General features: G+C 32.0%; 1 protein-coding gene across 2 annotated transcripts in view; it reads right to left on the bottom strand.

Moving 5' to 3' along the window:
- LOC120773080 (segmentation protein cap'n'collar) overlaps positions 1–26,702 on the bottom strand; it is an 82,239-nt gene that overhangs the window by 8,785 nt on the left and 46,752 nt on the right. For both annotated transcript variants that reach the window (XM_040102030.1, XM_040102039.1), the window contains 2 exons: positions 11,526–11,966; positions 11,363–11,453 (listed from right to left, as the gene is read on the bottom strand). In XM_040102030.1, coding sequence (XP_039957964.1) covers positions 11,363–11,453; positions 11,526–11,966 — 532 coding nt within the window. The remainder of the gene's footprint in view (positions 1–11,362; positions 11,454–11,525; positions 11,967–26,702) is intronic.

Genomic DNA, 26,702 nt, shown 5'->3' on the forward strand with positions numbered 1-26,702 from the left:
AAAATTGGTAATAGAAAAAATTATTTAATAAGAAATGTTAATTAAATTTTAACAAAGAATATAACAACCGAAAAACCTGTTAAAATAAAAAATAAGCAATAACCAAAAATATTTAATAAATAGGAAAAGAAAAAAATTATTTAATCAGAAAAAATCACAAAAAAATTTAACTACATTAAAAAAAAGTCGAAAAAGAAGTTAAAATAAAAAAAAACCAAAACATATTTTGAATTTTTTTTTTTGAAAATTGGTATAGAAAAAATTTTTGAATGAGAAATTATGAAAAATAATAATTTAATTAACAAAAAATAACAGGAAAAGCCTAAAAATAAGCGCTAATAAAAATATTTTAGAAATTGCAATAGAAAAAAATAATTTAATGAGGAAAAAGTACAATAAAAACTTAGCTAACAAAGTAAAAATAAAAAACATCGAAAACTTGCTAAAAAAAATGATCACTAAAAAATATATATCTTTATAGAAAATGTTATTTAATACAAAAAAATGTAAACGAAAAAAAAAATAAATTATTTAAAAAATTTTTTTAGAAAAAATTATATGAGAAAAAAGCAATAAAAAGTTATATTAAAAATATGTACATACATATGTATGTATATGTATGTATATGCTTAAAATTTTTAATTTTTTAGTATTAAAAACAGCAAATTAAAAAAAATAAAATTAAATATTCATATATGTACATACATATGTAATAAAAAAAATTAATTAATTGCTAATACAGGTAATTTTTAAAATTTAAAAAAGTAAAGGAAAAAAATGTATAGTTAAATAGTATTAGCACAACAAAATTTTAAAAATTAATAAAATTAATTTTTGAAAGTATAAATTAACTTTATTAATATAAAAAAAATATGAGAATACATTTTTTTTTTAAATTGATAATTAAAAAAGTTGCTCAGTCTCCTAATGGATGAATAAATTTAATGGAATTAAAAAAATCATATTTTTAAAAATATTCTAAATAGAAATGTTCTCCACTTTATGACCAAAGTTTCAAAAAAAAATAAAAAATAAGCGGCGTAAATACGAGTTGCACGCTTCACGTGACAAATCAACACCCAGTCGCATAAAATCCACTACCCTAAATACATACATACATATGTACCCTAAATACATATATATGTACATACATATGTATGTATGTAGTGCAGGACGAGCGCACAGCAACAAAACAATCAACACCACCTTGCGCTTGACGTCGACGACTGCGGCGACTACGACGACTACGACGACGACCAGCAGCAACAAGTCACCCACTATACAAGCCCAGCAGAAACGGATCGCCGCGCACACTACGTGACTACAGTAATGTGCCATTCATTTGCACAATGTTGCTGAGCATATACAGATATGTGAGCCCCAAACCACGGTAGTGTTATCGGGGTAGTAAGATGTGACGCATGAGAAATATGCTTGCATAGAATTTATTATCAACTTTTTGCAAAATTAACGTTTTCGTTTTTCATATAGAAAATATATAGAGATATTTGTATTAAAGCATGAATTATATATTAGAAAACGTGTCGAAAAATACTGTGACAATATTTTAGTTAAAAGAACAAAAAATTGTATGAAAAATTTATTTTTTCATTATTTGAGAGCAGAAAAATATTTTAGTGACGCTGTTAAACTGTAAATGGATAAAAGAAAACATTTTTAAGGAGCACAACTAGTATGAGACCTAAAAAAAGTGGATTTTTAATAACAAAATACATTGTGTTTGAGACATACATACTTGTACATATGTATGTATGTTAAGAAGATAAGTGTACACCAAAATTTGTTCAAAAAAAATTTTTTGTACTATGTATTATTGAAACCTAAAATCTTGGTTATTTGAATTTTTCACACAAATTTTGAGGTTATGTGAAAAAGCTGTGTATGCAAAAGTTTTAGTTATTTTTATTAGCTACAACTTTAGCATATAATTTTTTTTTTTTAGATATTCGAGATAAACTGTTTTTCCGTTTCCACGACAGTCAGGTCTACGTAACCGGAACGGACGCGAATTTTTATCCGACCAAGGACGTCCAACTCGACAGATTTCTGGCGCTACAACAACATAAATTGTTTTTAATCCTTAAAATTTCAACCACCCTGTCCTTTTCCTCTTTCAACCACAGATCGATCCTAAATTTATGGGGTAGTCGAAAAAGACTTTTCGTATTTCTGATCAAACTTCAACTTATTTTTTTTTTATATTTATACTAATAAATAAATAAATAAATTATTTATAAATATAAATATTTTGGTCGACCACTCTCTGCCATTTTTCGCTAGAGACATTATTCCATCAGAGTAAATCGAAATTTCGAAATTTCTGGAACGAAAACGAGCGAAGCATTGTGCTGCACGAGCTGATACAGCATCGTCTGCATAAACTTCGCAAATTTCATTGCTGGCTTGCATGGCATTCTTCCCTTCTTTATACAAAAATTTCAAAATATAGCGAATTTCTTCATTATTTTCACTCATTTTTGAACAGCTGTAACTTTTTTTAATTTTCTCCGAATTTAATTTTTTTTATTTTTTATTTTATTTTATTATTTTATTATTATTAAATGAAACTTAAAATCTCACCTTTCTAACACTATATGGTATGACACAATATGATTGGTAGCACTGGAGCTATACGACTGCAACGACAACTATTGACAAAATACGAAAATATTTTTTCGACTAGCCAATATTTTTGCTTTCATTTTTTATATTTTATTTTTCACTTTCAATGGATTTCAACCTACTAGGAATATCTTCAACTTTTTAACATTTTCAAAGTCTTCCTCACTAGTCTATAGTGAGTTGGTATTTTTTCGTTCGTCGTTCTTTTTAGGCGTGTAGAATGGCTCGAAATATATTTAAAATTTTCTTTAAAAATTTTACGTTTTTACGTTTAGTTTTTTAAAATATTTGTACATATTTACTTAATGTTAATTTCAGTCATTTATTTCTGATTTTACTTTTATTTTCTGTTTAATTTTTTTGTTTTAATATTGACTTTAATGTGTTGGTTCGCATTACATAAGTTATACTGTACAACATATTATATACTATATTATTTCATTGCTTTCATTCTCTTCACTTAGTAACGGTCGCATGCTAAGGCTGCGACGAAGCGAAAGAACAGCAACATTACTAGAAAATTTGTCAAAAAAGAAAAATATCCAAGCAGAATGTGGTATGAGGCATAGGCAAGTGCTAGGCCATTAACAAAAAAAAAATATTTAAAACAAATAAGAAGAGATAAATTAAAAAAGGAATAAAAAGTAATATAAATATACAGTAATAAAAATAAATTAAAAAAAAATGAAAAATCTATAAATCAAAAAGTGGGCAAAACGCCAAATGGCTCACTCATTCAACAAGTCGGTGAGAGTGTATGTATGTATGTGTGTGTGTGTTAATATATTTACGTAAAAGAGACTCTCGTATATACGCAAATAACTGTTTGTATAGTTCTGCACTCACCTGTTGAATTGCGTATGGGTTTTTAAACAAAAATTAAGTGAAATTTAAAACAATGTGTCTGCAATGCACACACGCAGGTAGCTGTGTATGTATATATGTATGTATGTGTAACGCGCTAAATTTAATTTTACGCTTGCAAGCGAGCTGAGCCACCTACACAACGCGTATGTCACGACAGCCGGCGTTAAATGACGGTCAACAGCGAGGGAGGCGCACCAAATGCAATGTGAATAAAATGAGCACTTGATTTGATTTGATTTGATTTTATGTTGTTTTGCGTTTTGTTTTTGTGCGCTTTTTGCAAATTTTTCAAACTGTATTTGTTGTTTGAGAATTCTTTGTGATATTTTTTTTAACTTTGCGAATGTTTTTTTTATAATTTTTTTTTTAATTTTTTTAAATTATTATTTTTTGTTGTAACTTTCGGTATTTTTAAATTTGTGTGCTAGCAAGTCAGTAAATGCACTTTGCTCGGCCAAAAGTTGCGACTTTTGAGTTATCACTTTCAATTTCATTAAATTGCAGGCGAAATATACACTTTTCGTGGCATTTGCTGATTACATTTTGCTGTTTTTGATTATTTTTGCTTACTCAGCGTTAGCGATGGCACATTTCTTAATTATTTCGTTAAAACTCAAATGGTAAACACGCGTAAAATACGCAATTAGCGACTTGCACTGGATTATGTGTCACGTTGTTGCTGATTATGACGGTGTTAATGTTCAGCACATAAGTGTGTATTGGTTTCCGAAACGCGCGTATTGACGCGCACAGCAAAGAAAAAAGCTTTAGTAGTACGCTTCTATGGCAAGATAATACTAAGACTAATTCTACATTGAGCAGAATGCAAAGGCAATAAAGCAAAGATAAATAACCTCAAAAACAACAACAAATACAAATTAAACCAGTATATGTATATTGTAGAAATGTCGAAAAACTTTGACGAGTTATTCAAATGTGCTCACACTAACGCAACCCGCTGTAACTGTGTGCGTGTGTGCGGTTATGTATTTATTGTATGTATGTGTGGCTACGCGATATTTTTTACGTTTCGATTTGTGCGCTCACACGACGGCGATGATCCGCGAAAATCGACGAAAAGCAAACCGCCACCACACGCTAACGATACTATTTTGATGACAAAGCATAAGCTCGGAGCAAGAACACGAAATTTCTTTGCTGGCGCGCGATATGGTTGCGCATTGAGCAACAGAGCGCTGGAACGTTAAGCGATTTTTTGCGTTTGCGAGAGTAAAACGCTCAGAATTTACAAGCGGCAATTGAGCGCGAAACAATATCACCTGTCATGCTGAACTCGATACTGTGTTCGGCGTTGCCATGTCGCTGCGATTGGAATTGCTGGTTTTGCAAAATTAATTTTTTTCATAAATTGGCATTTTCAAAGGCAAATTTTTATTATTATTATTATTATTAATATTTATTTTATATATATTATTTCATTTTGAATAATAAAATTGAAAATTTAAATTTTTTTATTTATTTAGTATTATCATTATTATAAATATTGTATATTATTCATTATTATTTTCTATTACTAAATTTTTGTTTTTAATTTTTTTATAAAAAATATTTCTGAAAGAAAATTCCCAAATCAAATAAGCTAGACTTCTACAGTAAATTGGAGGTTATTATGATTTATTTTATATACATACATATGTACATACATATATTATGATATTTTTTTAAATAAAATATTTTTAATTTTTTAAATTTATTATTATTATTATTATTATTTATGTTATTAAAATTATTATTATTATTATTACATTATTTTCGATTACTAAATTCTTCGTTTTCAATTTCTTTTAAATATTTTCATAATACAGTAAGAAAATTTTCAAAGAAAATAAGCTAGGCTTCTACGGTAATTGGGGTAGAGTATACTACCAAAGATGGGTGGGTCGTGTGTGCAAATACAAATGTTGTAAAATCTTTTTATCAAACATCAGTAGCCCGTCGAAATTTTTTTTTTTAATTTTGATTTAAAAAAAGTTTATAAAAAAATTAATATTTAAAAAAATATTATATTTCAAAAATTTTATTTCTAAAAAATTTTATTATTATAAATATTGTATTTAAAAATAATTTTAATATTAAATAATTTTTATTTCCAAACACATTTTATTTCTAAAATGAAAAACTATCTCAAAACTCTCAGTACCATCAGCACTCGTCAACTATGAGTCGAAAGTGGGATAAACACCTTGTAGAGAACAATTAGGCAGTCTTCTAGTTCCAAAAAAAATTTTAATTTTTTTGGCTGAAAGTATGTACTTACCTAAGTATATATGTACATATGTATACTATACATACATATGTATATTAGAATCAAAACCCATTAGTCAATTGGTCGAGTACTGAAAACAAAAGGTTTTCCTACCCAAACCGCAGTATCGATGAAGCGTTTAACACAGTGAGCTTCAGAAAGCTTTAAACGCGTTTTTCACGAAACTTCATTTTGTAAATTAGGCCACGTTGGTACGCGGGGACTATCGCATGCAGCCGCTCGAAATGTTTATTGTAGTTTTACAGCAACAATACACCACATAGTAAATTGTTGTTATTGTAGCGGCAGATAACATTCTTAGAGTAATTTCGAGAAATACTGCCATTTCTTTTTTCTTACTCACACAATAAATTATAATATTGCACCAGTTTTATGGATCTAGACTGGCATAACTCTTTACAAAACATATAACATTTTTAATTAAGACAAAGTTGAAATTTTTACCGATGTGGCAACACTTGTACCATTTACAAATGACACACATATGCATATGTGGCGTGGGCAATGAGAGAAATGTGCAAAGAATGTGAAATTTAATGAGTCAATTTGATTGCAGCAAACATGCTACGTGCTTATGTACCCACGTATGTGTTGTAGTACATAAGCACATATACATATGTATGTATATATAATAACCTTAGAGCAAGTTAAAATTTCTGTTGACAAAGCGACTTTGCTTTCTTTGAACTATAAAATGCGGATCTTCACATACTTAACATTAAATATGCTAATATTTCTAATTGGAACTAATCTGAAAAGTAATTAGACATTTCGAAAAATAATCAGAATTCGTATAAAGCACAAACAATTGTATTACTAATACCTGAAGCTTTCGTAACACTCAGAATTAAGAATTACTAACTGTTATTACACTCAACAGCCCAAATGAGAAGTTACTCAAACGCAAATGAGCGCTTTTTAATGAGTGACTTTATTTAGTACTTTTTGTTTCTTTGATTTTCTTTTTTGCACTTTGAGTTCTCGCTCTTTGGCGCTGGCAGTGGCGTAGAATATCGAGCTAGCCATAAATGTACTGATAATACAGCTAATGAAGTTGAATGAAAATGCTGTCGACGAGCTTTATGACTTAAATGTACATATACGTACGCACATATATACACATATGTACATATATGTATACATATGTACATACGCACTAGTATGTTGTTCATGTATGTTCTTAGAAAAGCCTTTTAAGCTCATCAGCTCATAATCGACAACGTTTCATATACATATATAATATATAATTGAGTGATAGCTCTCTCTAGAAAGATTCGGTGAACTTCAGACTTTCTTCAATCAAATGACATCCATATGAAATAATAAAAACAAAACAAAAAAGCGCGTAACTCTAAGCTGCAATTTTTGTTATATTTTAACGTTTACAATGAAAATTAAATAACTGAAAACAGAGAAAGCTTTAAAGCTCAGATATTTTTTTTAGTTTATTTTCTTAATGTACATATATTTAAGAATAAACACAGAAAATTTCACATAGTTTCGGTGCATATTTTCGAAGTTACACGCAAATTTGAAAAGGCGTTTCAGAGTGTTTGGAAGTACAAGGCCAAACGCGTTTTTCTCAAAATGGTGTTTTCGAAGTCGGTGACCAACATCCAACTAACCAACAAACGTTTAAACCGATTAGTCCCAAATTTTAACACGAGTTTCTTAAAAATATTTTTCTTAAACAATTTTTTAATCAATTAATATATTTTTTTATAAACAATTTGAAGTAAAATTTTGGTCAAAAATTGATTTTTTTTTAGAAACCGCCATTTTGTCAAAAAAATTATTTTACTTATTCCTCCTATTAATTACTAGATTTAACATTACTTTAACGAAATCTGTTTAGTTATTTAATTACAGAGGATCCAGTTCAGTGGTCACCGCAAAAAGTGTTTGAGAGGAGCTCTCAGAGATCAGCTGTATTTTCTTTCCAAATAAATATTTTTACTAATACTAAGTCTCAAAATATAGTTAAAAGATACCATAATATGTGTACAAATTTTTGAATCAATAAATTTAAAATTATTCTCAGAAAAAATTTGGAAAAATTCGCTTTTTTTTGGCCTTCTATCTGAATATAACACCTTAAGTATCTGCAAAGCAAAAATTATTTGAAGCAAATACTGCAAAAATATTGGAGCTGCAGATTACATTTTAACAATAATTTAAGAAAAATATTTTATTTTTTTTTTAATTATTGCTGAGGCCGCTTTTGAGTTAGAGTGATTTAAAAAAATTTTCCAATTATGTATTCTTTTAGTTTCCTAAAATTTTATGAAATATGAAAAACTGAAGAAACAGCATAAAAGTATACTGAAAGCCACTTTGATTCCCAACCACAAATTTATTTTGTTCGACATGTATGAAAATATTCTAGCCCTCTATATATTTGTTTGTATGTAAGCACAAATTCTTAAAAAAAAATCATTCTTATATGTTCTCTGATTCATATATTTAGTTTCTTTGTCTCGAGTACAAAAAAATTTAACTGCCAATTGGGCATAATAGGCACTTATCAGTTGAGTTCATTTTAATAAATACTTCATAATATAGTTTGGGGGAATTTTCTGTAAATTTCTTGGAAATCAGTTGCACCACCCAAGCAACAAGTCAACAACAATCTACAAATTAAAACGTAAAGTACTTTGTTATATGGCCAACAGTAACTGGTTCAATTCAGCTAAGCATGGCTACAATTGCTGATTTAAGAACTCGATAGCTGGCTTTATCATTTCACTAAATACTTAAAAGCCAATTTTACTATGTCTCACGGTTAATTTTGCAAAACAAACTTTGAACAAACGCAAAATTGTCTGGTCGCGTGATTTCATTATCAAATTTTGACGCAAGAACAGAAGAAAGAAAACACAGATAGAAAAAAAATAGAAAAAATGACGTCAAGCCCCTTATTTTTGTAGGTGAGTATATATGTATTTCTTTTTGATAGTGTGATGATGTTTGGTCTATATATTGTATGTACATATATATGTATATGTAAAAAAATATTTGTAGCTTATCTTCTAAGGCTGTCGATTTATGCCAATCACGAGAAAAAAATATTCAAATTATTATATACAAATTCTCTAACATGTTTGCCTCCGAAGTTATTTTTTTTTTTATTTATTTATAACCTAAATATTAAAATTTTTTATGGTATAGGTATTTATATAGCTTGAAAAAATCGATTCGAAGGAATTACAAACACTGACTGACGTATGGCACTGAGATTCTTCTTCTCCTTTATTGGCTGACACTGAGCTGGCAGTGACATTATCACGCGTGACAAATCTGATCTATGTATAGTATATTTAAAATCGACAACTACAAAGTCAGTCGCAAATTGTTTACATAACCCCCTATCGAAAGTGGTGCCAGGTTCAAATTTGCCAGTTTTTGTAGAAATGTATACACTTTTTCCGAATTCACGTTATCATTAGTGTTATCACCTCTAAAAGTGTGTTAGACTGATAGAGACACTGAATATAACGAATGAGACGGTGAAAGCTTCATTGAAACGGAGTAACGTTAGTGGAAGCAACTGTTTAGAAAGTCTATATACTTGTACTTCTCGAACACAGCATGGAAAATAGTTTGACAGTATAAAACATAACACGTGTTAACCGGTTTAATTCGGATTTGTGAATAGCGGTGATAAGAAGGGGGGGCTGAAGGCCGCAACATTGTGCAAAGCAATGTGTACAATTTAATTTTAATTTTAATATGGGTGTATATAAGTATAAATATACAATATTTACTAGATACAATATACAACTTTGAGGGACAAATGCAACCGTTACGCACAAGCTTATGCAAAACTTCGAAGCATACATATAGGCGCAGTCACAGTACAATGTGCAAACAAGCAAGATGAAGGATTTTAAGCTTTTATTTTCATTCAAAATGAAAAAAATTTATGTTCAAGGTTTTATAAAGTCTCTATATTACATACATATATTCTATGAAGGATCAAATATGAGTTTGAATAGGTTCAAGGCATATACTTGTAAATGTAGTATCTCTATGTTAAGCAGTAAGTCTTTGATTAAAGTTTGACTGAAAAATATCAAATAAAGTTGTTAGCGACGGTTTAGTAAACTGATTAATGTTATAACCGAAATAATGATCTAGAGTTTTTACCGCATCGCTTGTAGAAAAAGGTAAATATCTCATATATGACAAATGATACCACCATAACGTATATTTTCTTTGATTTGGTTGCAATTTCGCTCTTTATAAAATAAATGCAGTATTTTCTGCAAAAATTTCCGAGTCTGAGAAAGTTGTTTTGTTTTTAATTTGAGAATAATATTTTTATCTAGTTTATAGCACTCTGTGTTAAGGCATTTTTTTCTTAATTTTCGAATACTACTTCTACTTAGTTTATCTCTTTTATTCTTCAACTGTTTCTGCGACTTTTGGTCTGTGTTTAACAGAAGCTTTATTTATATACAAAGAAAATATCTTCAAAATGTCTGCTAATAAAATTTGTTGTATGCGATTCTGTAATGCTTAAGCACAGGATAAATACTTTATACAAAAAGTAGTACACTAGTTAATCTATGATGAAAATTGAACTTTTTGGCCTATAAAATAATATCTACAGAAACATTTCAAGATGCTGTCATTAAAAAAGGAATAAAGCTCTTCAATTTCATAAAAATAAGTATTTAACCATAATATATATATTTAGTATACATATATATTATATGTATTTAGTATATAATATATAGTTTAGTATAAATAAACCCAAGCTGTAGAGCTTTTAGAGCTTTCATTCATAAACTAAATTATTTCAAATTTAAATTGTCCAGAAATAAATTCTAAATATAAGAGAGCTTTTGGAACGGTTACTTTACGTATAGCCGGAATTTTAGAGCTTTTACAGCTTTCATTGATAAAAGAAATTATTTATCATTTAAATTGCCAAAAAATAAATTCGTAAATGTAAGACAGTTTTTAAAGCGGTTACTTTAGGTATAACTGAAGCATTAAAGCTTTTAGAGCTTTCATTCATAATCTAAATTATTTCAAATTTAAATTGTCCAGAAATAAATTCTAAATATAAGAGAGCTTTTGGAACGGTTACTTTACGTATAGCCGGAATTTTAGAGCTTTTACAGCTTTCATTGATAAACAAAATTATTTATAATTCAAATTGTCAAGAAATAAATTCTAAACATAAAGGTCTTTAGAAATATTACTTTAAGTATACCCGAAGCTTTTGAGCTTTTACAGCTTTCACTCATAAACAAAATTATTGAAAATTTAAATTGACAAAAAATTAATTCGTAAGTATTTTAAGAGAATTTTTGAAGCGGTTAGTTATAGATGTAACTGAAGCTTTAGAGCTTTCACTCATAAATAAAAATATTTTAAGTTAAAATTGGAAAAAACTAAATTCTGAAGTATAAGCGAGTTTTAGGAACGTTAGTTTCAGCACAACCAAAACTTCAGAGCTTCTAGAGCTTTCACTCATACAAAAAAAAAAGAAGATTTCAAAAAATCCTACTAACAAAATGTATTAAACAAATAAACTAAACAAAATGTTGCACTCACTGTCATTCATATCCATCAAATGCAAATCCTCATCATTCAAAATTGAGTTAATAAATCCTTCAGTGGTGTGATTCATATCCGAAGAAGAGTTCTGTAAAAAAAATTAACAATAAAATTATTTAAGAAAACATTAAAAATATATGTATGTCATTTGCGCACTCACAGTGTAGTACATCATGTCGTGTTCCATTTTGTAGGCGCCCACATTGCCGCCCGCAGCGCCGGCTGATGCAGCTGCACCGGCATCAGCCTCATGGCTGGAGTTGGTCAAATGCATGCTAGAAGTGACGGCTGAACCCAAATTATGGCCATAATGCGGCTGCGTGGGGCAGATATCACCCAAAGTGGCGTTGGCATGCAACATGGCATGGTGGCTGTGGTGGTGTGAATGCGGCGGTGGTGGCGGCGGATATTGAGCGTGTTGCGGTGGTGCTGGTATGCCAGCGGCACCCTGATACGAATATGGATGTGTGGGATAGTGGGGATAGGGCGGCATATCGGAGACGCCGCCGACTACACCCATGCTCGATATCGGATTGAAGAAACTGGCAATATCCTGTAAACGTTGCTCCATCGAAACGCCACGACTGAGGGACATGCGACCCTGGAAGGATAAAAAAGTGGAAAATAAAAATTGATGTCATAAATAAAAAAAATATACATTTAATTGGAGTTTGAGCAGACGTCATTGCTGCAAGGCGGTTTGTAATTAGAGTCATTCAACTGTGTGTCTGTATGTGTGTGTATGTATGCTCATCAACATTTTTTCTGTCAGTTTGCCCACGTTGCGGTGATTAATTTGTTAATTTTTGAGTGCAACAAAATGCATATTTCAACATTACCGTAATCGATGATGTTTTAACAAGGTGCGAGAGCGGAGTGCTGTTGTTGCTAGAATAATTCGTGGGATTCAATAAAATGGAAATAAAATAAACACTCGAAAAGGGTTTGAAACCAGCGGTGCAGGCCGAATTTTTGCTGCATTTGATGATCCATAAATAAGCGATCAATCATAAAAATTTTTGAAATGTTCCACACAGCATATTCCAGCTTATATGTTTGTAAGTATGTGCGCGCTGTTGAATGCAGGCATTTATAATCACACCAAAGCGCCCACATACACAGCGCAACAAACCAAAATACACAACAACAAATAATACCAACAGGCTGACAGTTGGCATGTACATACAGACTAGTACATATGTAAATGTAAATAGGTATATATGCACATGTGTATGCTTATATACATACATACACACATACATATGTAACTATAATCCCAAAAAATAAATTCAAAGAAATTAAAGAAAAACAAGTAAATCGGTGGCAAAAACGTGCGCATGCGCAATGTTGGGTTTTTAACACAACAAAAACAAACGTACATAAGAATACAACAACAAAAGGTATATAGCATGTAAGTATAAGCAAATCGAGAAATAACACATTCCAAAAGCGCGAAATTCAAATTTCATTCTCATGAATGTGGCAGTTCGCGCATAAGCACATGTTTAATAAAAAATAAAAAATAAAAAAATTATGAAAAAATAAATCTGATAAAAAGTTGAAAAAAAAAACAATTGAATTGCGAACAATGTATCAATCTGATCGCCGGCGATCGCCGATCGTTGATCGATGCTTAGCGCGCTTCGCCGCCACAAAAGGTATCCAGCTGCACGTTGCCAAAGAAAGACTGCACGTTCACACCGGCGGCCATTGACGGATCGCTCAAGATCGATCGAAATTAAATTGAAATATGCTTGTGGCAGAAATTGAAGGCGCTTTTTCGATTTCGTTGTAAAAAGTGACAAGTGTGCGCCGGGGGTGTCGGCGTGGATTTCGTAAGTCAGCAGCATTTTTTGGTTAACAAAAGAGGTTTTTCCCATTTTTTTGCTAGGAACAAGCGGGTATAACCTCAAATATATACACATACTTATAATGTATGTATATAAATTACATGACTCATAGCATTTGTTTGTTCTTTTGCTACTTCTTATGTCCGTTAGGTATTTCGTTTCTAATTCATGCTTCCAAATTCGGTAATAATTCGTAGGCAATAAGTTTTTCCCACTTTTTTTTTATTGTAAAAGTTGAAGATCTGCAGTTGGATTAGCATTCTCATAACATTACGTAGTAAATGCCAACTTGCTGCTAATGATGGTACTTTCAGATCGATTTGGTAAACTTATAGAAGATCGACAAATCTAATGTATAAAGAACAATTTGGAAAATGAACTCTTTTTTATACCGGTACAAGCTCATTTGAGGCGAGTTTAATGAGATAATTGTGTACCTTATTCTATCATTCAAGCAAGTTTAACGTCCAATATGGAAATGGGTTCCTAGTTACATTGCTTTTGTAATAATATATCAATAAAAACAGCATGAATTACCTCCCTCAGGCTTAGAAAACTATTATTTTTAGGTAAACTGCACTGTATATAATATATGTATTACATTATACGGCGGTCTTAGAAACTACCGTTAAGTGGTTAGTAGTCATATAGTTTCTGTTATTTAAACTTTGATTTTATGGGTTTCTAGACTCACTAAACAATAATTTCTACATATGATTTATTGAAATTATAGTAAATTGAGTTTTAGCTGTGATAAAATAGCTTCAAAACTGCTCACTTATAATTTTGTCAAGTTTTCAATGGACTCAAAACTATATTTTTCAAATTTGCTCTGGCTATAGATATGCAGTGAAGCAAAGTTAAGGGGGAAGCCTGCTTTAGAGGCTTCAAAAAATCAATTTTTTTTTAAGGATTTTTTTGGGAAGGAAAGAAATAATTGATTAAAGCGAAATTTCTAGGGTTTATAATTATATATTTAAACATCATCCGAAAATTTTTTGGATACGAAATCTTTGATATTCTGCCTTTGGCAAGCAATTGCCCGATGCATCTCGCATGTGCATTTGTCAAACGGCGGGCATGATGCAGGTCGCAATTTCTATCGGAAATAAAAAATTCAAAGAGATTCATATTTGTTAATAACTTATCTTCTTGTTGAACTAAAAAAATTCAAAAAAAAAGTGTAAAAGTCTACATTTTTTTAAAAATTGGAAAAAAGTGGTTTTTGATCAAAAAAAAAATTACTTTTAAAAATATGTTCAAACTTGACTTTTCTTAGATTTTTTTAGTTTAAATAGAATAAAATTAAATGCCAAAGATAATAAAGTTTGCCCCATTCCATTCCATACGACGTTTAGTATTTTTTCTATCCTGCCCGCCAATTAAGAAAAATTGTAAAAATGAAAAACCGAGAAATCGCGTTTTCCCTTTCTGCCCAAGCGCTCATATACATACATATTTCACTTGTTACGTTAAAGTGTAACAACTCAAAATTTGAACATTTTCAGTAGAGACGAAAAACTGTTGAGTCGAAAGAAGTCATTGTGAAAAAAAAGAGAGAGTCATAACGGTTTTTTTAACGAAAGACTAGACAAATCAATGAACGATTTTTACAGTGGGTAGAGATGACCATTGCACATTATTTTCTTGCAAAAAACTAAAATTTGGAAATTTTGAGTTGTTACACTTTAACGTAACAAGTGCGATATGTATCTGTTAGACGCTCGGTCACTATTTCCTTTCTAGCTTCGACAATATTTCGAATTCCCATCTATAACTGTGAGAACATATTCTTAGATACTTTGTAAAGAGATTTAAGCAAAAAGAAAAAAAATCGATTTTTTGAAGCTTCTAAAGCAGGCTTCCCCCCTTAATTCAAACAAATTGAAGTTTTGTGTGTTATTGAACTAAAAACGAAAAATAAATACTGCTGAAATAGTTGGATATTAAGTAATGGTTGGTTAAACATATGTTGAAAAAAAACGTCGATAATATATCAATATAAGACTTTATAATTTATATGAATAATTGTGATAAAGATTGTTTCGAAATCTACGAAGTCATAGCCATCGTTGTGAGACTTTAGTCAGCCATGTCATTTTGATTATCTTGCGATGAGATAGAGGAAGATCATATAATTACATATATATTTTTGTGCAGAATAATGAATTGTTAACGACTTTAATACTACTACTGATTTTTTTGGAAAATCTAGGACTTTTTGTCAGTGCCTGAGACATAATCTAGCTTTACCGTAAATAAAAAGGAACATATCGTCACCTAAAATGCAAAATATAGCAACGTTACATCACTTGTCATAAGTTTATACGCGTAGGAAAAACGATATAATAGAAACCACTTAACTTGAAACAAAATTTGAGTTTTGGTTATAAAATGGTTATATATTGGTTATTATTTTCGATTTTATTTTGATGATATGTTGATAACACCAGTCAACAAAAAACATATTTTTTTGGGGGTTTCTGTTCTCATGCTTGAATTTTGATTCTAGACATTGAAAAACACTTAAATATTAATCTTTAGTTCTTTAAGTTTGCTTTGGGCTGATCTACATCTACATATTTTTGTCATAGGAGAAACTAAAATTTAACATTTACATGTCAGACCCAAAAATTGTGTTGACCGGTGTAATTGATGGCAACAAAACTATGCATGCCTGTTATATACATTTTGCTCTATTTTTATAATATTAAGCATGTACATACACTTGTCAGTACTATAGTCCAAATTCACTTTGTTATCATCACGAAGTCTGATTTTTCTAATTTGTTAGTAAAGCGATTGCGATATGCAAAAAACTACAAAATATTGGATTACTGTTATATAACTCTTTTATGAGACATCGTTTAAGCCTTTTCTTCAACCGTCATGAACAATAAAAGCCGATTGCTGGATACTTGCTAAATTTTATCTTTACATATGTTACTTATATAATATTATTCTAATATTTTTGAAAGTTCAACAAATTTAATTGTAGATATGAAAATAGCAGGATGTATTAAGTTTGCCATGGAGATCATAACACCGAGAAGAAAACTTCGGAGATCCTTTAAAATATATATATATGTAAATGGTCAACAAATCAGATGAGCTGCGTCGATTTATGTCTGTATACACGCGAGAGGACTATCCTCAGAGATATTGATCCGCTATTTTGCACACGTTCTTTTCTTCTCAAGAGGCTGCTAATTTGTTGGTACCGCCGATACCGGCCCACTATAGCACATAGCTGTCATACAAACTGAACGATCAGAATCAATTGCTTGTATGGAAAACTTTTTCATTTGACGAGATATCTTCACGAAATTTAGCATGAATTGTTATATAAAGCAATAATAAAATGTCCGCCGAATTTGTTCGGATCGGTTCACTATAGCATATAGCTGTCATACAAACTGATCGATCGGAATAAAGTTCTTCTAAGCAACTTTTTGCATTTGTGGAGGGTATTATAGTTATATTTTCATTCAAAAATGTATTATTTTTGTTGGAACTAAATTAAAGCCATTTGAAAATAGTTATAAATATTTGTAGATTAGTTCGAAAATATATAATGGCAGATTTATTGGTGTTCAAAAATCCGAAACAATACAATAAAGAGTCGGATGTTTGCCATTTCAACTTATTATTAGAAGATTTTTTCAACGATTTTTAAAAGAGCAAAACAAATATTTTAGTGTTATTTCAAATAGCAACCCAAAATACAAAACAATGTGTCAACAAAAAAATCTAGATTGAGTTTTTTATTGCTAACGGTTCACTATAGCATGTTAAATACATATGTATATGTAGGATAAAATTTTCAGTTTCCGCTGTCAGATATAACTAATATATAACTATTTTATAACCAAAACTCAGATTTTCTTTGAATATGAGTGGTTTCTATTACACAGTTTTTCCTCGCCTCTAAACTTATGAAAAGTGATGTTACGTTATTTTGTATTTTAGGTGCCAAAATATACTTTCGAAAACGATTTTTCAATATTTAGCTAATTGATTTTTTATGCAAAAAAATTTAATTTTTTAGTCGATAAAAAATGTCAGTAAATAAAATAAATTTCAAATTCTAGTGATTCAGGCGATTCGACTTAATAATAATATTATTTAAATTTTTCTGTGCTTTTGGATATGCAATTATGCAGGAAAGAAATATCAATTCTTTACCGTTTCTATATAAATACCAATAAAGTAACTGAATTTTCCAGCAATTAGCTTAGCTTCAAACTGTGTTATAAAATGTCATGATAGATTATTTTCTTGTCCCTTAGCACCAATATTTTCTAAATCAATGAAAAGTAAAATATATAAAATAAACAACAACAAATAAAGTCATAAAAATTGCACACCTTAATTAATAATTTAGTTGTCACTTATTGTTGGGCAGCACCAAAATGCATACTTTCATAGCATGCGATAAATTTTAACGTCGAAATTAAGCTTTTAGTCACACGATATTTTACAAATATTTTTTGGTACACTTTTTATGTTTTTTTTAACTGTTTTAAAATTTTTTAACAGCTTTTATAATTTTATATAGTTTACATACATATACGTATGTACATAGATATGCGTTCTTAAATCACTTTTGTAGCGTCTGTCCAACGCGCGCACACCGAACTGTCAATCACGGCTTAAATGTTCTTATTTTGTAAGCGCGATAAAATCAATTGTAGCGATTTGTATTTCGGCGCGCGTATCTTGAAGCGGCGATCAGACACCAAAAAGCAGAGAAAAATTGAAAAATCTCAAGAATATAGCAAAATAAAAACCGATTTACGATATGTGTCTGACAGAATGCACCAACAACTAAGCGATTGACTTGACTTACAGACTGAAACACGACGTGTTGCAGCGCTGCAAAACCGACTGGCTAACTGACTAACTGACAAATTGAGAATGCGCAACGCTGCAGCGATGCGCACGGAATGATGTCCGAAGCGGCGGCGGCGGTGAGCGGCGTGCTGCTGCTGATGATGATGCCAGCAAGGAAGGCTGGACCAGCGAAACATAAATGCGCACCAACACACAGATGTATATGGATGTATACAGGTGAGATACATATATGCACTATTGTACATATGTACACATATAAATATATATATGCTTGAGACCACTTTGCTTGTATCTGTGCGTGCGTGCGCTTGCTTACTTGGCACAGTAAGGACGTCTTAGTAATTCCCAGTCGGATGCGAGCATGCCAAGTGTAAGTAGTGAGTAAAGCGGCAAAATAAACAACCGACTGTCGGAAAATGTACTATGTAAACGTAAACGGCTTAGTGCCGGTACACTCACACACACACATCAATAATTTACATGCATGTGAGCCGCTGAAAACCACAAGTGAGGGCAGCATATTTGGAAAAAAAAGTTGAAGACGTGTTTGTAGGCACAGGTAAGACAAGCACACCGACACATACGCATATACATACATACATATATAAGTACACCTACAGTTAATATGTTTGCGTTTGCGTGATTATATTTGTACGTAACACCAAATATTATATGTATGTACATGTGCCGGTGTATTTGTGTGTGTGACTTAATGCAATGGTTGACTGTTTTTATTGTCACCATTAAAACTACTGGTGTTTGTTGTTGACATCAAATAGACACGCTCGCTACGGAAGCTGTGATTGTTGTAAGCACAAATATTCTATATACATACACATAACATATACATACATATACACACCAAATATACAGACATAAGCACACATATGCATAAGTTAGACATACAACTATAAGATATTGTTGATATTTGTTCTCGTTGTTGTTGTATTTACATGCGCTACTGCTTTGCGGTTCACACGCAGCTTTGAAATTTTCGAATATTATTGCATTGCATGCCACTACAATAACAACACTTGCACTTTGGCGCTATTTTTCGAAAGCTTAACTGGCAGCTGTTCTATTTACTTATGTAATTATTTGCGCGCAATTTGTCACGCCCACGCGCGCAGGTTACCGTGTGCACATTAGAGTTGCGATGGAATATTGGCATTACAATATTTGATTTCTATTTGAAAATCGGTACACACTTACATATATGGAGGAGTTGGTCGGCTTTCAAGGTTATCAACGTTTGATAAACAATGTTGTGATTCAAGTCTTGGTTAAAGCGCTTCTAGCAAGCGCGTTTGGCATGTTTACTTCTCCCGCTGAGATCCTTAAAATAGTTTTTACTAACTTAATCGGGACTAATTCTGGCTGATTCTCAAACACAAGCCTTCAACAAGATGGTCGAGAAATCGTTGAAGACATGCCTCGTTATGGACGACCTTCGATCTCTTCAACTCATGAAAATATTAAAAAAGTGAGGGATATGATGTTTAAAAATTGTCAGGCAAGCGTTAGAGAAATAGCAAGAGAGCTCGACATCTCTCGCGAGACCGTTCCAAATAATTTCGTGGATATTTTGGGTATGAAACGCGTTCGTGCTTGACTCGTACCGATAAAACTAAATTTTCTTCAAAAAGAGTACGGGGATTGTGACCGAAGTTAAAACCAGACTTGGCTCTGTGTGATTTTTACTTGTTCCCAAACTGAAATTGCCAATCCGTGGAACCTGTTTTCAGTCGATCGTAGAGATAAACCAAAATTCGCTGAAGGAGCTGAAGACCAGCCCAAAAAGTGCTTATGAAAAGTGTTTCGAGGACCGGAAAAATCGTTGGCATAAGTGAATTACGTCTGGTGGGGATTACTTTGAAGGCGACAAAATAATATTGATGAGTAATTAAATATTTAGCGTTTTATTTACAATGTCCGTGTTCTTTTCTGTCAAAATGTATAACTCACTGTTTGCATATTTCTTATGTACATAATACATATATTTGAGAATATTCTGCGGAAGTTGATCCGGCAAATAATTCCAGAGATATCAGCGTTTTTATACGAGTTTTTTAACTTAGTATAAACGGCTTCCAAAACTTTAAACACTTTTTTTCGAAACACTATTTTCAGAGACGTTGAAAAAAATTTCTCTGGAAACGGCTGGATCGACTTGAAAATTTCACAGGAACTTTTTGGATATATTTGTCAGTTAATATGGAAGGAATACGATTTTTGAATAATAGTTTCGATTTTTAAGCCACTCTGGTGTGAAAATTATTCCACCATTTTGTCGAAAATGAAAATTTTGACTACTCCTTCGATCATTATGTGTGCTCATCTATAGTAATAATAAATAATAATAATAGTAAAAAAATAAAAAATAATAATATTTTTGGTTTTTGGAATTTAAGACAATTTTAAGTAAAAAAAATTAGCGCGAAACTCCTTTTTTCGTAGGTTTGGAAGATCGGCTAAGGGAGCCAGGAAATCCAAAAGTTTTCAACAAACATCACAATTATTAACTACTATTAACTTGTATTCTGTAAAAGTACATTATTTTTTATTTATTTACTATTTAATCAAATGTTTCATGAAAGAAAAAAACAAAAAAATCGTTTTTTTTTTATTTCTTAGTGGTTATGACTCACTTAACTCATTAAAATTTATTGCCATACAAACATTGTTATACAAACATTGTTATACGAATGCTTTTGATGCACACTGTAGTAATTAGCAATTTATTAACGCGCTGCCCTTCCCCTTAATTAACTAATAACCAATTTATAATAATTAAGATAAAATATTTGAATGCATCATCAATGGCAGGTCGTTGATTTGGAACCTAACTGACATTGTGCGCTTTCGCAAAGATATTAAGAAAATGAAAAATTAGAATAAAAAAAATAATAAGTTATTTCAAGAAATTTACATTGAAACCATACATTCATTAGGGTAGTACAATTAATCTGCCTATTTCAAGTTTATTTTAGTAATATTGGCTAGTCGAAAAAGTCTTTTCGTATTTCTAATCAAACTTCAACTTATTTTTTTATATTTATACTAATAAATAAATACTTATGTATAAACAAATATGTACCATTTTTGTCGACCACTTTTCGCCATTTTTCCGCTACTTTATTAAAACGTTCATCCGTGTAAATCGAAATTTCGAAATTTCCAGAACGGAAGCGAGCGAACTATTGTTGTGCTACACGAACTGATACAGCATCATCTCCGCAAACTTTACAAATTTCATTGGTGGCTTTATTCCCTTTTTTACACAAAACTTTGGAAACATGTATAGCGAATTTCTTCATTATTTTCACTCATTTTTTGAACAGCTGTAATTTATTTTCAACTTCTCCGAATTAAATTTTTTTAATTAAATGAAACTTGAAATCTCACCTTTCCAACACTATATGACAAAATGCGATTAGTAGCACTGCAGATATACGACTGCAACGACATCTATTGACAAAATACGAAAAGACTTTTTCGACTACCCAATATATTGGCTATATTTCTGAGCAGAATTACATATATATAATATGATGTAGTAAATTGTAAGCAATAAAAAACTCAATTTCGATTTTTTGATGATACGTTGTTTTGCATTTTAGTTGAGGAAATATTTATTATGGTTTCTGAGTTTTTCCAATTCACGAACGTTTTATTATAATCCTGTGCATTTTTCTAAACATTTGCTTCTCGATTTTATAAGTACATCTAGTAAAAAAACTTGTAGCTCTGATAATTGGTCTTCTCATGCATTTCAAACTTAATTTATCAACTTGGAGATACAATAATTTTTCATGACGGAAATGTTTTTTGCTTTATAATGTTTCAGGATCTGGTTTGGTTGAGCAATTGAACTTCATTGCATAATTGCAAAGGTTTAGACGAACTTTAGGGTCATCTGTTGGTTGAAATTTAAATAAAAGTGGGCGTAATTACGACCTCTAATAGGTTTATCGGGCATATCTACAAACTACTATAGCTATTTCAACCAAACTTGCTGACTTTTCAACAATACTCCATATAACATATAAAAATAGTTAAATCAGATTATAACCACGCCCTCTCCTCATACAAAAATTATGTTGTAAACTACTTAAAGAACGATAACTCGACAAAAATTTGCGTCAGAATCATTTAATTTGACAGAAAAAATGGTACTGAAGGGCTTCATAGGAGACTGTTTCAAATTTAGATAATGGGCGCCCAACTTCAGACTCTTATATTTCAGGAACTAATTGACTAATACCAGCCAAATTCGTATGATACGTTGTAAAAATAGCCGCGATATGATAATAATAATAATATGTACTAATTCCCAGATAAAAATATGATTTAAGCAAATTGTTTAAATTTATAAGAGAAAATGGAAAAACAATTTTGTTGAAGCGTTAGAAAAACTGCTGAAATGGTTTTAAGTGAGGCAGCTGAATTGTTAGTCACTGCACGAATAAAAATGCGAGTGCACTTCGGAACACCCTAATGTTAATGAAAGGGCTATTTATTTTATTTTAAAAAGGCTGAGATACATAAATTTTAAAAATTAATTTTTATATGAAATGCGAGTTTTAAATATTGGAAAAGGGTCACCCCTAAAAATCCGACTCAGTTTCGGTAAACCTTAATGTCAATTTAATGGTTTTATACTTTGTTTTAAAAAGTTGTGCTAAACAAAAATTATGAAAATTAATTTTATTTAAAAACGCGTGTTTTAAATGCATGAAAAAGGTCATCCCCAACGATTTCACAAAAATTCACATTTACACGATGCAGTAATTTCGAGAATCACTTAAATGAATTTACAGTGTGAATTTGCAAAATTGCTTTATCACATTTTATTTATTGTGCGATATTAATCAAACGCTTACGCTTAGACGCAGTTTTGCAGCAAAGGCGAAATTTCTCAAAGCGCGCTTAGATTTATTTGACCGACAATAAAGATTAATTATTCACTTGCTAACACTAAGCAAGCAAAAAAGCAACGCAAAGTGCAATCAAAACGGTGTAGATATGCATGCATATATGTTTGTATGATTGCTTTTTTGTTGTTTTAGCATACAGTTTGCATAACTGTATGTATGTAGCTATGTATATATGTGTGTATATGTATGTATGTAAGAAAGTCACATGTTATTGTCATATTTAATTTACCGAAAGTCTAGAAAAAGCACAAAACAGCGCCGACACATGAAGCCTGAGTGACTGAGTGGCGAAAAAAAACCCAGAAAAAATAATGAAAATAAGAAATTAATGAAAAATGAAACGGAAAAAGCGCAGTTTGAATGCAATAAAGCGCTTCATTAAATCATATTGTGCGCAATGCGGTGTGAAATCGCCCAAGTGGACGCCGACAGTTTTTTGCGATAATCACAGGCAGCGCGACAACAACTACATCAATAACAACAACAAAAACAACAACATTAATAATAATAACAACAGCAACAAACATAAGCACAGTTAAGCAGTCACAGCAGCCAAATTGACATTTAATTACAGGCTAAGCACCAACTTTACACCAGCGAAGACACCGCTGTTGCGAGCGTTGAGCGGCAAGGCGGTCGATAAGGATGCTTAGCAGCTGGCAGTGGCGCGTTTGAGCGGTGTGATTGACCAGCAGCGAGTGCAGCAATTGTGTTCGCGCGCTAAAAGTGTTGCGCATGCGCCCTTCGACAGCCACTGTATGGTGGTGAGCACGGTGTAAGCAGTGCAACACAAGGTGATGGTGTATGTGAAAATGTGATTTGCGTTCGCTAGGCGTTCGGTATGCAGGTAATTAGCAGCCACCAAGTGAGTGCGCATGCGCATGCGCAGTTGAAGAACTGCTAAATTGTGTATTAAATACTTGGGGATAAACTGCTAAATGCGTTGCTATGCGTTGAGGGAAGTATGTGGCAGCTTGAAAGCTGTTGGAAAAAAGTGTAAGAGGAAGTGGTAAATGAAATTTAAGCAAATTGTTGTGCAAAAAATATTAATTATTTGCTGTGCTTTTTTGCGAAAATTTTTTTTTGTGGTTGTTTGTGCTTACATATACACATACATATGTATATGCAAGTGCTTTGCAAGTATGTGGCAGTTTTTGTCATTTAGCAAATGTGCCTGGTTAATGGTTTGGTAACTACGCATGCGCATGCTCATGGGCGGCCAGCAATGCGGTAGCGATAATAATTAATAAGCAATTTATGCACAGAAGTAGCAAAAATTACAAGAAAAAAAACAAACAAAAAGGCAATTGCGAAAGCCAAATCAGCATGCTGTGCCACAAAAAGAGGCGCCGCCTTTGAAGCACGGTTTTCTATGCGCTCACACCATTATGAGATAGACGAAAAAAAGTGCATAGAAAAAAAACGCCGAGTCACGCTGCACATATTTTACACCAGTAGCGGAGCGCTAACGGTACTTTGTGAAAACAAAAAATTCAATGAAAATGAAACAAGCACAAACACACAAACAAAACAAGGTAAAATTGCAATACACACAAAATTTGCAGAATTTTACGAAATTTTGCTCGCCCAACCACAGTCATTAGTCTTGTGTGATGACCGATCGCTCGCACACAGCAAACCACTGTCACTAAACACACACATACAAGTGTGAATGCGCACCTAGAACAAGTGAAGTGACCTGCTGTGCGCGCCTGCGCACAAACATCAAAGGCTTAACTGTCCTAATCCGCATGGCAAAGTAACAGCAGATTGCAGCAACAGTTTTTCTATGCAATAGACACACTACACAACGGTGCATGCGTGTGTGCGTGTCATAGCAGCGCTGTATTTGACGGTAATTGCTACTGACTTTATGACTACATTTGTCATTTCTTCGTGTTGCGGTTAAGCTTGGCGATCGAGTCTCTTTCCTATTAGCGCGCTAGGTTTTGCTGCCTTTCGCGCTATTTTCCTTCACGCTTTGCCCATAACTGCACGGTAGCCTCACATATAAGCAACACACACACATACTCATATACTCACAAATCCAAAAGACGGATTTCATAATTCCAACTGGCTTCGAGTGTATTAACGCTTAACAAAGCACCATTTACTGCCTTTGTGGCATAACAGCTTCGCTTAATGGCGCTCATTTAGGCGACTATGCGGCAGTAAGCGGTTATCTTTACAACTCATCTGTTGATGAATAGGTACATATGTACGTATGTATGTATTTATCGGCAGATCAAGTGACAAAAAGTTGACAGCCGAAAGGGACTTAATTAAATCTGTTGTACACCAATTTCTGAACATTTTTTTATCCTGTATTCAACGAAATCTACTTTTTTGGTACGTTTATCGGTTAGTAACAGTGTCTACATGGTACATATGTATATAAGTTCCTTGGAAGGGATTTTATATCAAATAAAGTCATTCCATCACTTTACCATAATAAGTATGTATTAATTTGATTTTCTATTCCTTTACAAAGCTATGATGAAAATATGAAAAAATCAGGTATTATTGTCCATCGCCTATAGATTTGAATTCATTTTGATTTCCAAACTATCACCTTTTCATAACCTTAACTTCGAGATCGGCAACTTTTTTCACATAACCTTAAAATATTAATATTTTTTCGAATAAAAATGTTTTAGTGCTGCGTTAAAAATAAATATTCCAACTTGTCTTCCTATTTTAAAACTAAAGGAAACTTTCAGAAATTAAGATTTGGTTAAGTTACCGGACCTTAATGAACCGAATTTCTGATCGAATTCGACTCAAATTTTTGTGCCTGATGCTAACTGAGGATTAAGTGGCCGATGGTTGAACAAAAAATTTGAATATTATAAGCCCTTGAACAAAAATTTTGAAATAAATCGTCCCCCCACCTTCACTAATCTCATTTATAATAAACACATACTAACGGGTGATCCAAGTAGAGGTACTTTTTTCAATAGGATAATTTTGGCACGACACGCCTGAACAACGTTTACAAATCGGTACCACTTATTACGAAAATTCACGTTCATTAAAGAATGTGTTTCGCGCGCTTCGGTCAACTTATGGTGAACATAATTGGCCTACTGAGCGTACTATTCGCAAGACCATCACCCATCTTAAGATCCAGCATTCATTATTAGATAATATTCGACCGAATAAACCACGTCCAGCACGCAGTGAAGAAAACATAACAGCCGTAGCTGAGAGTGTACATGAAGACCGTGCAGAGTCGATTCGGCGCCGTTTGCAGCAACTCGATCTGGCGTATGGGACAACTTGGCGCATTTTACGTTGAAATCTTAAATTGAAAGCTTACAAGATACAATTTGTGCAAGAACTGAAGCCGCTCGACCTTTCCAAGCGACATTGCTTCGCTCTATGGGCTCTTGAAAAGTAAAAAAAAAAAAAAAAAACCGAGTTTGAGCCAAATTTTTTTCAGTGATGAGGCCCATTTCTGGCTCAATGCCAATGTGAGCAAGCAAAATTGCCGCATTTGGGACGAAGAGCAACCTGAAGAGATTCAAGAGCTGCCGTTTCATAAAACAAACAACGGTTTGGTGTGGTTCGTAGACCGGTGATATCATCGGTCCATATTTATTCAAAATGATGCCGCTGAGAACGTAACCGTCAATGGCGACCGTTATCGCGTTATGATAACCGACTATTTTATGCCTGAAATTGAAGCTGGTGATC

Source organism: Bactrocera tryoni, chromosome 1 (assembly GCF_016617805.1).
Source record: "Bactrocera tryoni isolate S06 chromosome 1, CSIRO_BtryS06_freeze2, whole genome shotgun sequence".
In the NCBI taxonomy this organism is placed as follows: domain Eukaryota; kingdom Metazoa; phylum Arthropoda; class Insecta; order Diptera; family Tephritidae; genus Bactrocera; species Bactrocera tryoni.